Source organism: Nomascus leucogenys, chromosome 24 (assembly GCF_006542625.1).
Source record: "Nomascus leucogenys isolate Asia chromosome 24, Asia_NLE_v1, whole genome shotgun sequence".
Classification (NCBI taxonomy): Eukaryota; Metazoa; Chordata; class Mammalia; order Primates; family Hylobatidae; genus Nomascus; species Nomascus leucogenys.
The window spans coordinates 8,633,370-8,653,601 of NC_044404.1; the positions used below are offsets into that span (position 1 = coordinate 8,633,370).

The 20,232-nt window shown below is 42.9% G+C and overlaps 1 protein-coding gene across 9 annotated transcripts in view; it reads left to right on the forward strand.

Annotated features, from left to right (window-relative positions):
• PER3 (period circadian regulator 3) overlaps positions 1-20,232 on the forward strand; it is a 61,940-nt gene continuing 41,708 nt past the window's right edge. For 6 of the 9 annotated variants that reach the window (XR_004028410.1, XM_030805244.1, XM_030805246.1 and 3 more), the window contains exons 1-10: positions 1-97; positions 355-706; positions 1,153-1,298; positions 2,420-2,535; positions 3,739-3,940; positions 9,666-9,717; positions 14,480-14,628; positions 17,055-17,133; positions 19,034-19,140; positions 19,977-20,133. Coding sequence is in view for 8 of the 9 variants with exons in the window: in XM_030805244.1 (XP_030661104.1) it covers positions 579-706; positions 1,153-1,298; positions 2,420-2,535; positions 3,739-3,940; positions 9,666-9,717; positions 14,480-14,628; positions 17,055-17,133; positions 19,034-19,140; positions 19,977-20,133 (1,136 nt within the window). In the remaining variant the exon portion in view is untranslated. Of the gene's footprint in view, positions 169-354; positions 707-1,152; positions 1,299-2,419; positions 2,536-3,738; positions 3,941-9,665; positions 9,718-14,479; positions 14,629-17,054; positions 17,134-19,033; positions 19,141-19,976; positions 20,134-20,232 lie in introns of all 9 variants that reach the window. The other 3 variants (XM_030805248.1, XM_030805251.1, XM_030805245.1) reach the window with 2 other exon arrangements.

The window sequence follows — 20,232 nt, forward strand, 5'->3', positions numbered from 1 at the left end:
TGCCGGCTGCTGACCGGCACGCGGCGGGCCTCGAGACTGCGCGCGGGCGGCCCAGAGAGCGAGCGGCTGCGCGCGGGGCCGAGGGCGGGGGCAGCAGGTGAGTGCGCGGCCGGGCGGCAGTTCTGGGCACCCGGGCGCGGCGAAGGAGCCCCGCGAGCCCTGCCCTCGGTACTGGGGGGCCCCCGGAGCGTGGCGCTTCCGAGCCACCCGCCTCCCCGGGCCCCAGCCCTCGGCGCGCGGGAAAGTTGGGGCAGGGGTGAGGACCGCGCGGTTGGGGCGCCCCAGCCAGCCGGGCCGCTGGCGTCGGACTGTCTGTTCCACTTGTCCCTTGTTACCCTTGTCTCCTCCCCTTAGGCTGGACTCCTGAAAGTCGAGCGAGCTCCGGGTTTTGGAAATGCTGGAGGGAAAAGCTCCTCGGAGATGAGCGTGACCCCCTGGCTCGTGGTGGCCGCTTGTTCTCACTAACGCCATGGCGTGGACCAGAGTGAGAAACCGGTGTCTGTCGCTGACTGCAAAGTGAGCGAGAAGCAGGCTGCGGGCCGTCCCAGCACGACGTGGAGCCCCGCGGAGACCTCGAGATGCCCCGCGGGGAAGCTCCTGGCCCCGGGAGACGGGGAGCTGAGGACGAGGCCCTGGGCGAAGAATCGGGGGAGCCGTGCAGCCCCGAGTTCCATCTGCAGAGAAAATTGGCGGACAGCAGCCACAGGTGACGCGCTGGCTTCAGGCCCAAGGCCCCATGCGTTCGTTGTCCTTCCCTGGAGCAGGGAAAGGGGGACCTAAATCTTTTTATTCTTTTGTTTTGAAGCCCGGGGGAAAGTGTAAGGGGGAGACTTGGGCAGTGTAGGATGAAGTGATCCGTGACACTGAAGAAAATTACCGAAGAGTATCAGGAGGGAAAAGTGCTTACAAAAGTTAGCTGAGTTGGGGCTCAAGTGGATTAAGGGAAAGTAAGTGGAGAATGTTTGTCATTCACAAGTTGCTTTGCCTGGAGTTCCCCACCTGGAGGAAGAGGGGTCACCACCTTGTGGACTGAATGAACTGATGCCGGTAGAGCACTTAGAAACTTACCTGGCTTGCAGTTTGTGTTCCCTAAACTGCAAGATGCTGTTGTATTCACGGGATGAAGTTGTAATTTTTTTTTTAATCTTCCAGTGAACAGCAAGATCGAAACAGAGTTTCTGAAGAACTTACCATGGTTGTCCAAGAAATGAAAAAATACTTCCCCTCGGAGAGACGCAATAAAGCAAGCACTCTGGATGCCCTCAACTATGCCCTCCGCTGTGTCCACAGCGTGCAAGGTAAACAAGCCGGAGAGAAATTTGGTCCTACCAATGCACCAGGACTCACACAAGCAGCCAAAGGAGTGGTCAGTGGGGTCTTAGACAAATAATTTGAGCTTTTTCTGGTGCTTTGTGGAAGATGAGCAGATCTATGCCGATTCCATTCGTGTCTTAATTGTTCACATGTGAAAGACCAGGAAAATTTTATAATAGTGTATAGTAACTATGCAATGTTTTGCTCATTTGTTGCAAGAGAGTAGAGTTTAGCATAAGCACATTTTGAAGGCTGACCTTTTAAAGAAACATTGTCTTCTATGGAAGTTATGGGAAAAAAATGCATTCCACGAAATAGTTACCTTTACATGCCATACACATACTTTCAAAATGCGGTAATGAGGCCGGGCGCGGTGGCTCACGCCTGTAATCCCAGCACTTTGGGAGGCCGAGGCAGGCAGATCACAAGGTCAGGAGATCCAGACCATCCTGGCTAATACGGTGAAACCCCGTCTCTAGTAAAAATACAAAAATTAGCCTGGTGTGGTGGCGGGCACCTGTAGTCCCGCTACTCGGGAGGCTGAGACAGGAGAATGGCGTGAACCCGGGAGGCGGAGCTTGCGGTGAGCCGAGATCGCGCCACTGCACTCCCGCCTGGGCGACAGAGCAAGACTCCGTCTCTAAAAAATAATAATAATAAAAATGCAGTAATGATATATCAGGAATTTACCAAACTAAAAATGAACCATTGTAAACACTTCTCTCTGACATTTCAAGGGATTTCATTAAAGCCATATTCTGTCTAGCACAAACCTCAGTGCTTCATATATGATATGTTCCTGAATGATGGAGTACTGTTTCTGCTCCCCCCCCAAAAAAAATTGTGTATGCATCTGAAATTTTTAGTTAGTACCTTAAATGTATCTTGCTTCCTGTGATCCAGAACATGCAGAATTCATAAAATCAAATCTTAAGTTTGCACAACTATCAGTATTTTAGGTAAAAGCAGAAAATGATCTGTTTTTGAGAAAAATGCACTGAGGTGTTCTCATCCGAAAAAAATAATCCAGCTTGATAGTGATAAAATGGTTTCCTAAAGATACTGTTGTCACTGGACTACCTGTTTATCTCCCTGTGTTTCTTAGCAAACAGTGAGTTTTTCCAGATTCTCAGTCAAAATGGAGCACCTCAGGCAGATGTGACCATGTACAGTCTTGAGGAGCTGGCCACTATTGCTTCAGAACACACTTCCAAAAACACAGTAAGAATTCATGCATTTTGCCATATCAACCTGGGTGACTTTTCCTAAGGGCCTGCTCTAGATGTAGGTTTTAAGAAGGATAACAACGTTTCAGCAACCACAATTTGAAAGAAGCAAAGGAGGAACTGCTGAAGAGGCATGGTGTAGCTTCTCCACCCTTGCCAGAGAAAACATCTAAAAGCAGAAGCAGCCCATTCTGTGTGCTGTGCAGTTCAGTGACTTTGGTTATGAGATGCTTTTAGCTCCTTAGCATTCCTGAGCTCTCTTGAATTAAGAGAAAACAAAAATTACACTGCAGAGTAATTTCCTGCATCCTATTCTAATCTCCAAATTGTTAATTCCTATTTATATCATTCTTAGTTCCAATACCTACTACTTCAAGTTGTAACAACTGGATGTTATAGAACAGGTGAGTTGAGATGCTGTCATTTTTCCTAAAATTTTAGAAGAGACCTTTAGTATATCTTTTTAATCTCTCTTCTTCTTTGACAGAGTAATTGAGCCTCATATTTGGTTGATACAGTGGAGATTACTTATTTTTATGTACAGACCTCAACATAATTGTTACTTAAAGATTTTGTAATAGTGGAACGTGAGCTATCCCTACTATTATAACAGTGCCTATTTTATGTGCTGCAGGAGGTGCTATGGAGATTTTTTAAAATAGCTTAAGAAAATATTTGTCTTGTAAGGTATTTAAAATAAAGCTAGAGAGGAAAGTATGCCAATGCTAGCAAACACAAACTGCTGATTATAAGTAAGTTTCATTTATGTGTAATGGAAGAAATTAGAGCAGTGATGCTTATGTAATGAGGTTTGTCAAGGACAGCTTCTTGAAGAAGGTGAATCTTTAGCATGTCCTAAAGCATAGAATCTGCGTTGATGACGAGAACACCGTCCACCCAGGTGTATGGCACAGTTTGCAGAAAAGTTACGTGCCATACGTATGTTTAGTCTGCATAGAATAAGCTAGTATTTTTTTGGCATAGAAATTGAACCTTCAGTAGGTGAAGTGCAGGTCTTAGGAGAATATTTAAGAAGGATGTTGGAGAAAATTATTTGAGGAGTTTTGTTGCATTTGTAGGTTGTGCCTGTGTATTTTAAGATACTGATCATGTTAGAGATCCAGAAGAAATTTACCTTTCAGGGAATATTGCTAGTGAGTATCTCAATATTTGCATTTATTTTAAATGTTTTTCATAGGATACCTTTGTGGCAGTATTTTCATTTCTGTCTGGAAGGTTAGTGCACATTTCCGAACAGGCTGCTTTGATCCTGAATCGTAAGAAAGATGTCCTGGCATCTTCTCACTTTGTTGACCTGCTGGCACCTCAGGACGTGAGGGTATTCTACGCGCACACTGCCAGAGCTCATCTTCCTTTCTGGAACAACTGGACCCAAAGAGGTAACAGGACCAATGTTCAGATGTCTATCTTTCCTCATCAAGATCAGTTTCATTCTTAAAGGAATAGTACAGAAATTAACATTATTTAGAACATGCACACTATCTGGTTTTTCTTATTCCTGTTACAGAAAGTCATGTGACGAAAACAGCATTTTAAAAGCTTCTGATAACATAAAGACTCAATACATTTGTTTCCATTTTGTCATGTCTGTTTCACAGATTATATGTCGTAAATATTATTTCATTCCCAGCGTATTGTATAGTGGTTTAGTTGCTATGAAGGCTCTGTTTCCTTTAAGTTAAAATTAAATGTTTTTCCTCCTTCATGATTTCCTTGTATGAGAAATTTTACTTTGGAGATAAAATTCGGATCATTAGGCTGGGCATGGTGGCTCATGCCTATAATCCCAGCACTTTGGGAGGTTGAGGCAGATGGATCACCTGAGGTCAGGAGTTCCAGACCAGCCTGGCCAACCTGGTGAAACCCCATCTCTACTAAAAGTACAAAAATTAGTCAGGTATGGTAGTGCATGCCTGTAATCCCAGCTACTCAGGAGGTTGAGGCACAAGAAGCGCTTGAACCCGGGAGGCAGAGGTTGCAGTGAGCCAAGATCACACCGTTGCACTCCAGCTTGGGCGACAAGAGTGAAACTCTGTTTCTGGAAAAAAAAAAAAATTCAGATCATTAGCTCTCTTACAGTTTTTCTTGCCCCTGAAACTTATGAGTCTTATTACTTTGTTTTCCTTCTGGAATGCTTTTTTTCCTAATTCAGAGATGTCTGTTGCAGTTTTCTTTGTGACATTCAGTCTCGTGTGATCTTAGTTTATTTCTTTTTAGTCATCCTTTATTATTTTATATTTTTCATGAAGTATCTCTTAAAGAGCTTTAAATATATATATATATATATATATATATATATCAGCCTTCTCTTTGATTCCAAGCCTTTCTCTCTAATAAAAAAAAAAAAATTCATTGTAGTAAAAAACACATACAGTTTACCATCTGTTATGGTTTGGCTGTGTCCCCACCCAAATCTCGTGTTGAATTGTAACTCCCACAATTCCCATGTGTCGTGGGAGGAACGCTGTGGGAGATAATTGTATCATGAGGGCATCTTTCCCATGCTCTTCTCGTGATAGTGGATAAGTCTCATGAGATCTGATTGCTTTAAAAATGGGAGTTTCTCTGCACAAGCTCTCTCTCTTTGCCTGCTGCCATCCATGTAAGATGTAACTTGCCCCTCCTTGCCTTTTGCCATGATTGTGAGGCCTCCCCAGCCATGTGGAACCGTAAGTCCATTAAACCTCTTTCTTTTGTAAATTGCCCAGTCTTGGGTATGTCTTTATCAGCAGCATGCAAACGGACCTAATACACCATCTTAATCATTTTTAGGCATTCACTCCATTGCTGTGAAGGATGTTTACATTGTTATGAAACAGATCTCCATAACTTTTTCATCTTCATATCTGAAATTCTATCTACTATTTCTAATTTTTTACCCAGTAGTTAATTTAATGAAGGATAGCTTTGCATGTTTCTTCTTCCAATTATAGATTGCCCCATCTTTTAAAAATATTTTTACATAAGCTCCAGAAAACATGCGTGTTATCCCTGCTTGCTTCTAGCTCATCTCTTTTCCCATCTTTCAAAAATATTGATTTTATTTCTCATCCCCTTTCCTAAATACACATTTTCAACCTTTAATTGTCTGTATTTGTTTCTCTGCTTTTGTTAGCTGTTCATTCCATAAACATTTATTTAATAATCACTGTGGGTCAAGAACTAGTCCGGATGCAGATACAGCTGTGAACAGGACATACACAATATTGTCTGCCAGGTCTTTCCCATTTTTTCCCCCAGGTATTTTTCCTTCAGCACTGCCTGTGTCTTTTCAACCTTTTCATTTTTGCTGATTACTGGGATATTTCCCTTCTGTATCAGTCCATTCTTACACTGCTATAAAGAACTACCTGAGATTGGGTAATTAATAAAGGAAAGAAGTTTAATTGACTCACAATTCCACATGACTGAGGAGGCCTTGGGAAACTTACAATCATGGCAGAAGGGGAAGCAAACATGTCTTTCTACACATGATGGCAGGAAGGAGAAGAATGGGAGCCAAGTGAAGGAGGAAGCCCCTTATAAAACCATCAGATCTCATGAGAACTTAACTATCATGAGAACAGCATGGGGGAAACTGCCCCCATGATGGGGAAACTGCCCCCATGATTCAATTACCTCCCACCGGGTTCCTCCCACCACACATGGGGATTATGGGAACTAAATTCAAGATGAGATTTGGGTGGGGACACAGCCAAACCATATCATTCTGCTCTTGAGCCCTCCCAAATTTCATGTCCTCACATTTCAAAACACAATCATGCTTTTCCAACAGTCCCCCAAAGTCTTAGCTCATTCCAGCATTAGACCAAAAGTCCAAAGACTCATATGTGACAAAGCAAGTCCCTTTCACCTATGAGCCTGTAAAATCCAAAGCAAGTTAGTTACCTTCTACGTACAATAGAGGTACAGGCATTGGGTAAATACACCCATTTCAAATGGGAGAAATTGGCCAAAACAAAGGGTCTACAGGCCCCCTTGCAAGTCTGAAATCTGCTGAAGCAATAATTAAATATTAAAGCTCCAAAATAATCTCCTTTGACTCCATGTCTCACATCCAGGTCATGCTGGTGCAAGAGGTGGGCTCCTACAGCCTTGGGCAGCTCTGCCCCAGTGGCTTTGCAGGGTACAGCCTCCCTTATGGCTGGTTTCTTGGGCTGGCATTGAGTGTCTATGGCTTTTCTGGGCACACAGTGCAAGCTGTCGGTGGATCTACCATTCTTAGATCTGGAGGATGGTGGCCCTCTTCTCACAGCTCCACTAGGCAGTGCCCCAGTAAAGACTGTATGGGCTCCAAACCCAAATTTCCCTTACACATCTGTCTTAGCAGAGGTTCTATATGAGGGCTTCGCCCCTGTAGCAAACTTCTGCTTGGACATCCAGGTATTTCCATACATCCTCTGAAATCTAGGCAGAGGTTTCCAAACCTCAGTTCTTGTCTTCTGCACACCTGCAGGACCAACACCATATGGAAGCTGACAAGGAATAGGGCTTGCACCCTCTGAAGCTATGGCCTGAGCTATACCTTGGTCCCTTTTAGCCATGGCTGGAGCTGAAGCAGCTGGAATGGAGGGCACCACGTCCCAAGGCTGCACAGAGTAGTGGGGGCCTGGACAGGCCCAGAAAACCATTTTTTCCATCGTAGCCCTCAGCCTGTGATGGGAGGGGCTGCTGTGAAGTCTTTGACATGCCCTGAAGACATTTACCCCATTGTCTTGGTGATTAACATTTGGCTTCTTGTTACTTCTGCAAATTTCTGTAGCAGGCTTGAATTTCTCCTCAGAAAATGGGTTTTTCTTTTACATTGCATCTTCAGGCTACAAATTTTCCAAGTTCTTAGGCTTTGCTTCCTCTTTAATGCTTTGCCGTTTAGAAATTTCTTCTGTCAGATACCTAAATCATCTCTCTCAAGTTCAAAGTTCACAGATCTCTAGGCCAGGAGCAAAAATTGCCAGTCTCTTTGCATAGCAGAAGTGTCCTTTACTCCAGTCCCAGCAAGTTCCTCATCTCTATCTGAGACCACCTCAGCCTGCACTTCATTATCCATATCACTATCAGCATTTTGCTCAAAGCCATTCAACAAGTCTCTAGGAAGTTCCAGACTTTCCCACATTTTCTTGTCTTCTGAGCCTTCCAGACTGTTCCAGTGTCTGCCTGTTACCCAGTTCCAAAGTCACTTCCACATTTTTGGGTATCTATGGCAGCACCCCACTCTTTGCAGTACAAGTTTACTGTATTAGTCCATTTTCATGCTGCTAATAAAGACATACCCAAGACTGGCTAATTTATAAAGGAAAGAGTTTTAATTGACTCAGTTCAGCATGGCTGGGGAGGCCTCAGGAAACTCAACAATCATGGCAGAAGGGGACATGTCCTTCACGTGGCAGCAGCAAGGAGAAGCGCCAAGCAAAAGAGGGGAAAGCCTCTTATAAAACCATCAGGGCTCATGAGAACTCACTATCACGAGAACAGGATGATGGCAACCACCCCCATGATTCAGTTACCTCCCACCAGGTCCCTCCCTTGACGTGGGGATTATGGGAACTACAAGGTGAGATTTGGGTGGGGACACAGCCAAACCATATCACCTTTTATGTAAAATCTTAATATGCCCTGAAATAATTCTTTTGGATCTCAAAATTCATTTATGCCATAAGGCACGATGTAATTCTAGTTTACTCTTTATATTGTACTTTTGCCTTATGAATCTCAAGGATTGATACTCTTACTGAGAGCAGTTGGTTAATGCCACCCCCTTTCTAGGCTATGCCTGTGTTACCCCCTTCGATTCCTTACTGTGAGCACATAGAACATCAAGAGGACTTAGGAAGCCATCCACTCAGCTGTTGTCAACCTCTGGTCCTGTATTAGAATATGTTTCTATTTAACATGTCTTGTACAAACCTGTTAGAAGGATCTGACCATTACTTCTTCAGAGCACGCTTTTAGAAACAAGCATCACATATTTACAGCCTAGGAATGGAAATACATTGTGGGCTCATGTCTGCTGTCTTAGATCACGTAGTCTGGCTTTCAGTGGTCCAGGACTTCTAGTGAGTGCAGCTGGAGTTCAGGTGTCTGGTGTGATGAATAAATGGTATAAGCAAACTGACCTCACAGTAGAGGCCGTTTTCTGTAGAAGATTATACCAATCTTCAGTGCTTTATTAATGCTTTTTGACTCTTCGGTGATCGTCTCTTAGAAGTATCAAGACCTGGGCTGCTTATTCAATATTTTAGTTCTTTTGGATTTTCACTGTTTATGCTACCTTCAGTGTATATTTTTTGAACTTCTCACAGTTTTCCATGGTTCCTATAACTGAAGACTTCTTGTTTCAGTGAACAAATGCCCAAAAGATATTCAGGAAGCTCTAATTAGAGGAAATACATATAGTCAACAAACACTGGGCAGAAATTTCAGTCTCCTCATCTCCTAAGGCAAGTTTAGACATTTCTGAATTGTCACCTCATAAATCAGTAAAACTGGTGCAGAAATCAAAAGAATTGCTAGCAAATGATTGGCATGAGGGTTACGAGAAAACATTAATAAAACTCTGAAGATTGGTACAGTTTTCTGGAGGTTTATCCATACACAATAAAGTCATAAAACGATTCTATCATTTAACCTAGGAACACAACTTTTTGAAATTTATCCAAAGAGCTTAAAGAAAAAAAGAAAATTATATATCATATAGCTAAGAAGCTGAAAATAGTCTGAATTCCCAATTTTTTAGAAAGGTCCAGACTATTACAATGGGATGGAATATTACCACCAGAATAATTGTGTCCAAGGATCATTACATTGACCTTTGAGATGATGAACATGGGCAGTTTGGGAACTATGAAAAGTAGTAAGGAGAAGAGATAAAGCCGATTCTCACTGTTATACCTGAGGCTCACAGTTCCAGTACGAAAACCAATACTAGTATTTCCCAATTCTAGTATTGTGACTGGATCTCAAAATGAAGGAAGAGGGTTCTATTTTAATCAAGGAGGCCTCTCTGTTTTTTAAAAAATAGTTTGTTGTTCGGTAATGGTACAACATTGTTTCACTGAGAAAGACCTGGCTAAGAGGGAGTGACTGACTAGGCATCTTTCTTTCTAGCAGCTCCACGGTATGAATGTGCTCCGGTGAAACCTTTTTTCTGCAGGATCCGGTAAGTATAGTGGCTCGTGGAAGCCAGCAACAGTAGATTATGCTCTGAGTTTATTTTGCAGTTAGTTTGATTCTTGTGTATTCAGCTCACTTCTGTTGTGAGATACAAAAAATAAGACTTGGTTCTTGCCACAAGGAGTTCGTATTTTGATTGAGAAGAGACATACTCATGAGAAAACTAGATAATAATGCAATAGGAGGCTGGGCACAGTGGCTCATGCCTGTAATCCTAGCACTTTGGGAGGCGGAGGCGGGCGGATCACAAGGTCAAGGGGTCGAGACCATCCTGGCCAACGTGGTGAAACGGCGTTTCTACTAAAAATACAAAAATTAGTTAGGCGTGGTAATGCACACCTGTAGTCCCAGCTACTCGGGAGGCTGAGGCAGGAGAATAGCTTGAACTTGGGAGGTGGAGGTTGCAGTGAGCCGAGATGGCGCCATTGCACTCCAGCCTGGCGACAGAGCGAGACTCTGTCTCAAAAAAAATAAAAATAAATAATAATAATAATAAATGCGATAGGAAAAAAGTCTAGAAAAATCTTAACTCTAGGAGCATATAAGAATCACTAGATGTGAAGTACACTTTAAAGTGACCATTGTTTTGGGTGCTTTTTTGTTTAGCTTTTTGTTTTTCAGTCACATTTAAAATTAATTTTTGAAATTTTTAATAGCTTTAAAGAAAGCAAGAGATTTATATTTGTGAGAAGGATTTAAAAGATCTAGAGACAGTGAACCAGAAGAAAATAGATGAAAATTTTAACAGTAGTTGATTGCTGGTAGGAATTACTACTGAATTTTTTATCTTCTAAATTTGTTGCAATATATTATTAGTGTTCCTTTTATGTTATATACATAATATATGTAATATATTCTGTTATGTTATATATATATAAGATGACATAATATGTTCTTTCATAATAAAACAAATATTTTAAAATGACATCGTGATTGCCAGTTTTAGTATTGAAGTTACTAAATGCTCAAGATGTTTAGAGAGAAGAAAAACCCTCATGATGAAATAGTCTATTCCAGTGCTCCATGGAATTGGGGGACTTGAGCTCATAGGCTCTGGATGCTTGGGAGGGATGGCCTGAGGAAGGGCGCAGCGGTGGGAGGGGCTGTCTTGTTCCAGTGGGTCATTCACAAGTGAGTTGTATGAAGATCTTAGAACAGTTCCTGCCTCCTAATAAGTGCTATGTGTGTTTCTGATGTTAATAAATATTTTGGGGTGCTTTCTCTGAGCCAGGCACTTTATCAGTGCTGGGATCCAAACAGAGTTCTTGCCTCATGTACCTTAAATTCTGTGAGGAGGAGACCAATAATAAACACATATTCAAATGCCTGTGTTGGCTGGTGGTGATAAGTTGTGTGTAGACAGTAAAGCAAAGAGCAGGAGTTCTGGGAAGTGGGAGATTGCTGTTGTATTCAGGGTGATCCAGGAACTCTTAGGAAGCCTAATTGGAAACAGTGACCAGAAGGAGGGCTGGGGGTGAGCCACACCAGTATCTGAGAGGTGGCAAGTGTCTGAGAAAGTGTGTTCCAGGCAGAGGGAGCAGCAGGCGCAGAGGCCCTGGGGTGGGCCATGCCTGGCCTGTGGGAGGAGTGACACGCAGCTGCTGTGGCCCGAGTGGAGGAAGGAACGAGGATGGAAGAAGACGGGCAAGCATGGGCCACACCACAGGGAGCAGTGACTTCTGCACGAAGTGTTTTATTTCAGTTCATCACTTACTTATTTTCAAACATAACACAAAAGAAGAGAAGATAATGTAATGAACTGCTACGGTCTCATCACCCAGCTTTTTAAGAACTTGAACCCTGGCCAGTCTGGCATCATATCTGCCAGCACCAGTTCTTTAACCCCCTCTTCCCAGGTTACCAGGCAGCATAGCTCAGATCTCGTCTGATTTCCTGCATCAGTATTTCAGAATGTCATTCTAAGAGACAAAGTTCTCATTCACGTTTGTGAGGTTCAAAATGGTCCCATCTTTGGCCAGTAGGAATCCCTTCGGGTTGGCCCCTGTACCCTTGTGAGAGTGCCCCATGGTCTTTGACAGTTTCCATTGTTTTAAGCATGAGACGCCCCAGACTCATTTTAGACATTCCTTAACCCAGACTTGGCATCAGTCATTTCTCTAAGGATCCCTGGTTCTTTGTGGTGGGAAATGGCATTCACATTTGGAGGCCAAATCTGGATGGTAGGGATGGTTATTGCTACAGGGTTGTCATTGCTTCTAGAAATTTTCAGTGAACGGAGGTAGGAAATGTTCATTTCAGTTTCCTTTTTTTTTTTTTTTTTTTTTTTTTGAGACAGGATCTCACTGTGTCCCCCAAGCTGGAGTGCAGTGGCACGATCTCGGCTCACTGCAACCTCCACCTCCTGGATTCCAACAATTCTCCCACCTCAGCCTCCCGAGTAGCTGGGGCTACAGGCATGCACCGCCACAGCTAATTTTTATATTTTTTGTAGAGATGGGGTTTCTCCATGTTGCCCAGGCTGGTCTCGAACTCCTGACCTCAAGTGATCCAACCTCCTCGGCCTCCCAAAGTGTTGGGATTATAGGCGTGAGCCACCATGCCTGGCCCGGAAACAGTTTCCATTATGAAAGGCTGGTGTTGGCTGCAGTGTTGAAGATACTTTGGAGGGGGAAGAGGGAAGGCAGGGAGGGCAGTTGGAGGCTGTCACAGAGGTACAGGGTATAGGCCAGCGTTCTGGGGGAAGGTATAAATATTTGTATATTCTGGATATTTTTTACATTTGATCTTAGCCAAAAGGCCAAGAAGCGATATTCTGGATATTTTTAAAGAAATTACCAGAATTTAGGCCGGGCGCGGTGGCTCACGCTTGTAATCCCAGCACTTTGGGAGGCCGAGGCGGGCGGATCACGAGGTCAGGAGATCGAGACCACGGTGAAACCCCGTCTCTACTAAAAATACAAAAAATTAGCCGGGCGTGGTGGCGGGCGCCTGTAGTCCCAGCTACTCGGAGAGGCTGAGGCAGGAGAATGGCGTGAACCCGGGAGGCGGAGCTTGCAGTGAGCCGAGATTGCGCCACTGCACTCCAGCCTGGGTGACAGAGCAAGACTCCGTCTCAAAAAAAAAAAAAAAAAAGAAATTACCAGAATTTATTAATGGGTTATATTTGGAGTGAGTGTGAAGGAAGAGGAGTTTTGGGCTGGAGTTATTTTTTGAGGCAGACGAAATTCTAGGAAAAGCAACTTCCTGGAGGTGGAGGGAAAGAATGTGGTGCTTAGTTTTAGATGAGTTAAGTTTGAGATACCTGTTGAATATCCAAGTTGAGACTCTATGAGAGTCTGGAGTTAAGGAAAATTTCCAGGCTAGAGGTAGATATTTGGGTCATCAGCGTGTAAATGACATTTAAAACCTTTGGACTGGATGAGCCGGGAAAATGCATTCATGGATGTGGAGGGAAGCTGGAAGGTGTGAGCATGGATGTGGGTCGGCAGCACCGGGACACAGCTCACTTCCCGATGATTCTCTTTTCTTGGTGAAATGGGAAGCAAGGTCATCAGTTGAGGGTGCAGAGTGGGAGAAGATTCTGGAGTGTGTGGTAGAAGAGAAAGAGCAAGGTGGGGCCAGGCACGGTGGCTCACGCCTGTAATCCCAGCACTTTGGGAGGCCAAGGCGGGCTGATCACCTGAGGTCAGGAGTTTGAGACCAGCCTGACCAACATGGTGAAACCCCATCTCTACTAAAAATACAAAAATCACCTGGGCATGGTGGTACGCACCTGTAATCCCAGCTACTCAGGAGGCTGAGGCAGGAGAATCAGCTTGCACCTGGGAGGTGGAGGTTGCAGTGAGCCAAGATTATGCCATTGCACTCCAGCCTGGGCGACAGAGTGAGACTCCGTCTTTTAAAAAAAAAAAAAGAAAAGAAAAAGCGAGGTGGAAATAGGAACAGACTAGAGAATCTCTGGCAGCACTAAAGACCCCCTTAGGATTGGCAGTCACACCTTTACGTGCTGGCGAGAGAGTAAACGGGTGATTGGTAAAAGTTGGGGAGTGTGAATTCAATCTTGGGCTTTTTGACTTCTAGGTGAAGTGGCATCTCCCAGTAGAAGCATCCGCTGGGCAGCTGCAGTGGTAACACAGGGTGGTGATCTTTGAAGTCATCAATCAGAGCCGCCCCTGCCGAGAGGTTCTTTGTGAGGAGTGGAAAGGGGTGCGCCCTCTGGGCCAGGGGCAGGGCTTGCTGAGCTCGGTTTTAGCCTCAACTTTTTCTTTCCTCCTCAGCCAGATGCCTTTATAGATGGAGCGCATGACCTCATGCAAGGGCCCTCATCACTGAAGCTGGAGATGAAATTGGTTCTTAGAGAGTGTAGAAAGGGACGACTGAGAACTAGCCCCGGGGCATGATTGCAGGGGACCCTGTTTTCTCTCTTGTGACATCTGATGTAGATATGTGAAATTAGACAGTTATGCTTGTCCCTCTTCACAGCAGAAGGGGAAAAGTCAAACTGGGAATTCAGCACATGGAGGCCAGGAGAAAAGTCATGGAACCACTAATTCTGTTTTTACACTCATAGTAATCTAAGCCAGTTCTTTACACAACCTCTTACTCGTTGAATAATATCGAAAATTTAAGCTAACATATTCTTTCTTTTGAAAACAAACGTGTTTAAACATTTTAGATGTGGGTATGTCTCTCTTGGAAATTACCAATAAAATATTTCTCCCAGCCTTGTTTCGCCATGGGCTAGTAGGATGCGTCAGGACCAGCACTAATATCTTTAATCTCCTCAGTGGAGGTGAAGACAGAAAGCAAGAGAAGTGTCACTCCCCATTCCGGATCATCCCCTATCTGATTCATGTACATCACCCTGCCCAGCCAGAATCGGAATCGGAACCTTGCTGTCTCACTGTGGTTGAAAAGATTCACTCTGGTTATGAAGGTAAGTCACTAGATAAGATGCAGAAATGTCAGCAATCAGATAGGAACATGGGAAAGTCTGTTTACATCAGTCATAGAACAAAAAAAGAGCTCTTGGGTCTCCAATTTGACCCTTAAACTCTTCAGGCATTTGAAGCTGGTTTTCATTGATGTCTCTGTTTACTGACTTTTGGCTTCTTGTACGGTCATTGCCTTCATGGTCAGCATGGCTGAACGAATGGTCTCAGCACAGGACTTGGTGACAGATACAGTTTTCTAGTCCTCTCTCTGCTGGTGACCCATTCAGTGTAGCCTTTTGCTTGTGTTGTTTGAAATAAGAGTGCTGAAATTGTTTCCCAGAGAGGCCACAAGAGTGATTTTATGTTTTTGAAGTCTGAAACTCCCCGAGTAAAATGTGTATTTTATCTTTTACGAGCAGAACTGTATTTCTAAGAGCATATATCAATACATAGGCAGCTTCCACGTATTACTGAAAAGTCAGTTCAGATGTAAAATGACATATGCTTTCCTGCAAATTACCATCCTATGCAACAGTCACACAGTAAAAACCACAGGGCTTATGGGAAAAATGGGTTTAGGAGCACAAAACTCAAAAGCTTAGTTGCATATTAAAAATAAGACAGGAATCGAATAAAAATGATAATCGTGCTGGGCGCGGTGGCTCACGCCTGTAATCCCAGCACTTTGGGAGGCCGAGGCAGGTGGATCACGAGGTCAGGTGTTCGAGACCAGCCTGGCCAATGTGATGAAACCCCGTCTCTACTAAAAAATACAAAAATTAGCTGGGTGTGGTGGCGTGTGCCTGTAATCCCAGCTACTCAGGAGGCTGAGGCAGGAGAACTGCTTGAACTGGGACCTGGGAGGTGGAGGTTGCGGTAAGCTGAGATCACACCATTGCACTCTAGCCTGGGCAACGAGTGAAACTCTGTCTTGAAAAAAAAAAAAAAAAAAAAGATAATGATTTCATACATGTTAAATGATTAGGAAATATACAAACACTACAATAGATATGGCTCATACCACAGGACGGACTGAGGTAGCAGGTAGATGTTTTAGGTGTGTATGCATGTTTTTGTGTATTCTTTTTTTGTTGTTGTTTTGCTTTGTTTTGAGACAGGGTTTTGCTCTGTCACTCAGGCTGGAGTGCAGTATGTGATCATGGCTCATTGCAGCCTCAGACTCCTGGGCTTCAGTGATCCTCCCACCCCAGCCTCCAGGGTAGTTGGGACCACAGGCACACACCATCATGCCTGACTAATTTTATTTATTTATTTTTTGTAGAGACAGGGTCACACTATGTTGCCCAGGCTGGTCTCAAACTCCTGGGCTCTAGTGATCCTCCTGCCTTGGCCTCTTAAAGTGCTGGGATTATAGATGTGAGCCATCACACCTGTTTTTGTGTATTTGTAAGTGGTTCCTTTCAACTGGATGCGTTTTCTGTATTCCCTTAAGGTTTCTTGAAAATGAAATAGTGCACAAGCAAATGAGATATTAGCATTTGCTCATATTGTTCCCTAATATATCAATCACTTCATTTTTTTTTTTCCTTGAATCTTGCTCTGTTACCCAGGCTGGAGTGCAGTAGCACGATCTCAGCTCACTGCAACCTCCGCCTCCCGGGTTCAAGCAATTCTCATGCTTCAGCCTCCCGAGTACCTGGGATTACAGGCGCCCACCACCACACCCTGCTAATTTTTGTATTTTTAGTAGAGACAGGGTTTTATCATGTTGGCCAAGCTCGTCTCAAATTCCTGACCTCAAGTGATCGGCCTCCTAAAGTGCTGGGATTACAGGCGTGAGCCACCAAGCCCAGCCACACTTCATTTTTAAAGCAAGCATTAGAATGGAACTGACCATACCAATTTTATTACACAAAGAATATCCATATGGTACTAAATAACACTTGTAGTATTTTCGTTTGTTTAGTTATATGCAGCTACTAAATCTGATTAAACTTTTTAGTTACTCCAGTTTTAACTATTAAATTATTTATGATGAGCCAGGTGTGATGGCAGGTGCCTGTAATCCCAGCTACTCAGGAGGCTGAGGCATGAGAATCGCTTGAACCTGGGAGGCGGAGGTTGCAATGAGCTGAGATCATGCCATTGCACTCCAACCTGGAGGATAGAGCGAGACTCTGTCTCCAAAAAAAAAAAAGAGAAAACTATTTAATGTGCACATTATTTCTCTCTCTGTTTAAAATTGACTTTAATAGGCTTCACATTTTTACCTAATTAAAATGTAGTTAGTAATGAAATTATTATCATTTAACTGTAACAGCTTTGGCTGCTTGAAGGCCAGGCCCCTAAATGAGATTGCTACCATTTCATATAGATTTGGTTCTCTTTTTAATATGTTAAGTGGTTAGTTAGGTGGATAATTAGTTAGATATTTGCCTTTAAATGGGTCTTTGTTTTTTTTCCATAGCTCCTCGAATCCCAGTGAATAAAAGAATCTTCACCACAACACACACCCCAGGGTGTGTTTTTCTTGAAGTAGATGAAAGGTAAGTACTTCTTTAAGCCTAAAAGAAATTTGTTTCTGAAAATAAATATAAATGTGAAGTTTACATTATGTTTGCATGTTTATACATTATATAATTGAAATCTGTCCATTTGCCTATTTGATTTTTGTTACATGGAAATGTATGTTGTCTAAATTTTTAATATAAATATCTTGCATATTATAAAGTGATTACAAGTTGTATTTGATTTCTCAACAGTATGCTTTAGGTAGGCCAAGAATTATTTCATTTTGCAGAGAAGACAATGAACCCATGGGCCAGTTTGCTGAGAACAGATGTATAGTATCTGATGGCGCTCAAACTGGGACCAAGACTCTGGTCTTCTAGCACTTATTCTGGTGTTATTTCCACTTGCCAAGTGCTTCTCAGATCAGTTTATGATGAAATTTCAGTTAGTCCAAAGTGGGGGCAAAGGTGGGGAGAACAGATTATTTTTTGTAAAGAATTGTTCTTTATTTTGAACTTCTGTCCTTCCTACTTTTGGGGGATGTTGAAATAGTCTTTGTTATTTAAAGGATAGTGATAGTAGGTAGCAGTTATTGCTTAATGCTGTTTTTTAATATCTTTATTTGGAAAAAGTAAATATCAGTATCACTACATCAGTATCCCACATTTTTTCCCCACATTTATTTTAACATTTTACTTACTCATGAAATTCAAAAATCTGGGAACCAACGCACCACACCACACATAACTGTAAAGCAAAAATGTCTGTAAAGCAAAAACATTTTCTTGATAATAACAAAAAACTGTAAAGCAAAAACATTTTCTTGATAATTTTTTATTTAAAAAATTTAACATCTGAAAATCAGTGTATTTGATAGTTTACCCTGAAACCAAATAGTAATGTGTGAGATACTTAATCTGTATAAAGTAAGAAAATTCAGCTAAATATAATGCTAAAAATAGCTTGTATCTCTTGTATTAGAAAATATTTGTGGGTTTCTACACAGGGAAAATATTTATGGAATCCAGTTTTTTCTGAGGCATCCTTAGTCTTACCATTGTAAGTTTCCCGTGAACCTTTATCCTGAAACTATTTCTGTGTACTAGCTGTCTGTCTATCTGATACGACCTTTTGAGTGACATTGTTTTTTTGTTTTATTTTTGAGATGGAGTCTCACTCTGTTGCCCAGGCTGGAATGCAGTGGTGCGATCTTGGCTCACTGCAACCTCCACCTCCCTGGTTCAAGCAATTCACCTGCCTCAGCCTCCCAAGTAACTGAGATTACAGGCACACGCCACCACGCCTGGATAATTTTTTTATATTTTCAGTAGAGATGGAGCTTCACCATGTTGGCCAGACTGGTCTCGAACTCCTGACCTCAGGCAGTCTGCCCGCCTCAGCCTCCCAAAGTGCTGGGATTACAGGTGTGAGCCACCGTGCCTGGCCTAGGTGACATTGTTTTTATGTAATTTTAATTATGCTGTATGAATTAGCAACCTGCATTATTCATTTAACATCATCAGCATCTTTCTATGTTACGATATGCTTTTTGTAGACTTTTTAAATGGCAACATAAACATAATTATGGAGGGCATCAGAGTCCTCTAAGGAACTTGCTAAAAATACAGATGCCTGGTCTTATTTCCAGAGCTGCTGATTTAGTAAGCTTACAGCGAGACTGTGGATCTGTATTTTAGCAAGTTCGCTAGATGATTTTGATGCAGTGTGTCAGATAACCAACATGTGTTACATTATACAGCCATTTCCCCCAGGATGGGCACTTGGGTTCTTTGCTGTTTTTATAAATGCTAAGATAAACAGCTTTGCATAAAATTGTCTCACATTTAGAATGAAATACAGAAGTATTTTTAGAAGTATATAAGAATTACCCTGATGAGTATAACATGCCACCTGTGTTCTGTATCTGTATCCCAGAGCAGTGCCTTTGCTGGGTTACCTACCTCAGGACCTGATCGGAACATCGATCCTAAGCTACCTGCACCCTGAAGATCGTTCTCTGATGGTTGCCATACACCAAAAAGGTCAGGACCTACTCCTTTATAGGAGGAAATGTTTTTCTCTAATTGATTTGTTCTAATTTTTCTTTTCATCTCATTAGAGCACAACCTTTAACCAGAGAGGCATTATATTGAAGCTGCTAAAGCAATTGTTTTCTATTTAAACATACTAAAACAGGCCAGGCACAGTGGCTGACACCTGTAATCCCAGCACTTTGGGAGGCCGAGGTAGGCGAATCGCCTGAGGTCAGGAGTTGGAGACCAGCCTGGCCAACATGGTGAAACCCATCTATACTAAAAGTACAAAAATTAGCCAGGCATGGTGGTACATGCCTGTAATCTCAGCTACTCAGGAGGCTGAGGCACAAGAATTGCTTGAACCTGGGAGGCGGAAGGTGCAGTGAGCCAATATCGTGCCACTGCACTCCAGCCTGGGCAACAGAGCGAGACTCAATCTCAAAAAAAACCACTAAAACATTTACAAATAAATGGCTTTTTTTTTTTTTTTTGAGACGGAGTCTTGCTCTGTCACCCAGGCTGGAGTGCAGTGGCGCGATCTCGGCTCACTGCAAGCTCCACCTCCCGGGTTCACGCCATTCTCCTGCCTCAGCCTCTCCAAATAGCTGGGACTACAGGCGCCCGCCACCATGCCCGGCTAATTTTTTTGTATTTTTAGTAGAGACGGGGTTTCACCGTGGTCTCGATCTCCTGACCTCGTGATCCGCCCGCCTCGGCCTTCCCAAAGTGCTGGGATTACAAGCGTGAGCCACCGCGCCCGGCCAATAAATGGCTTAAAAAGGACATTTGTAATCAGTATCTGTGGTAAGTAAATCCTATTTTTGTCTTCTTATTTTATATAGTCTTGAAGTATGCAGGGCATCCTCCCTTTGAACATTCTCCCATTCGATTTTGTACTCAAAATGGAGACTACATCATACTGGATTCCAGTTGGTCCAGCTTTGTGAATCCCTGGAGCCGGAAGGTTTCTTTCATCATTGGTCGGCATAAAGTTCGAACGTAAGCCAGCAGTTTTCATATTTTCTAAAACATCTCTTGTATCAAATAATATTCCTTAGCTTATTGACTGCCCTCTGACTCAGTTGACACATAAACTAA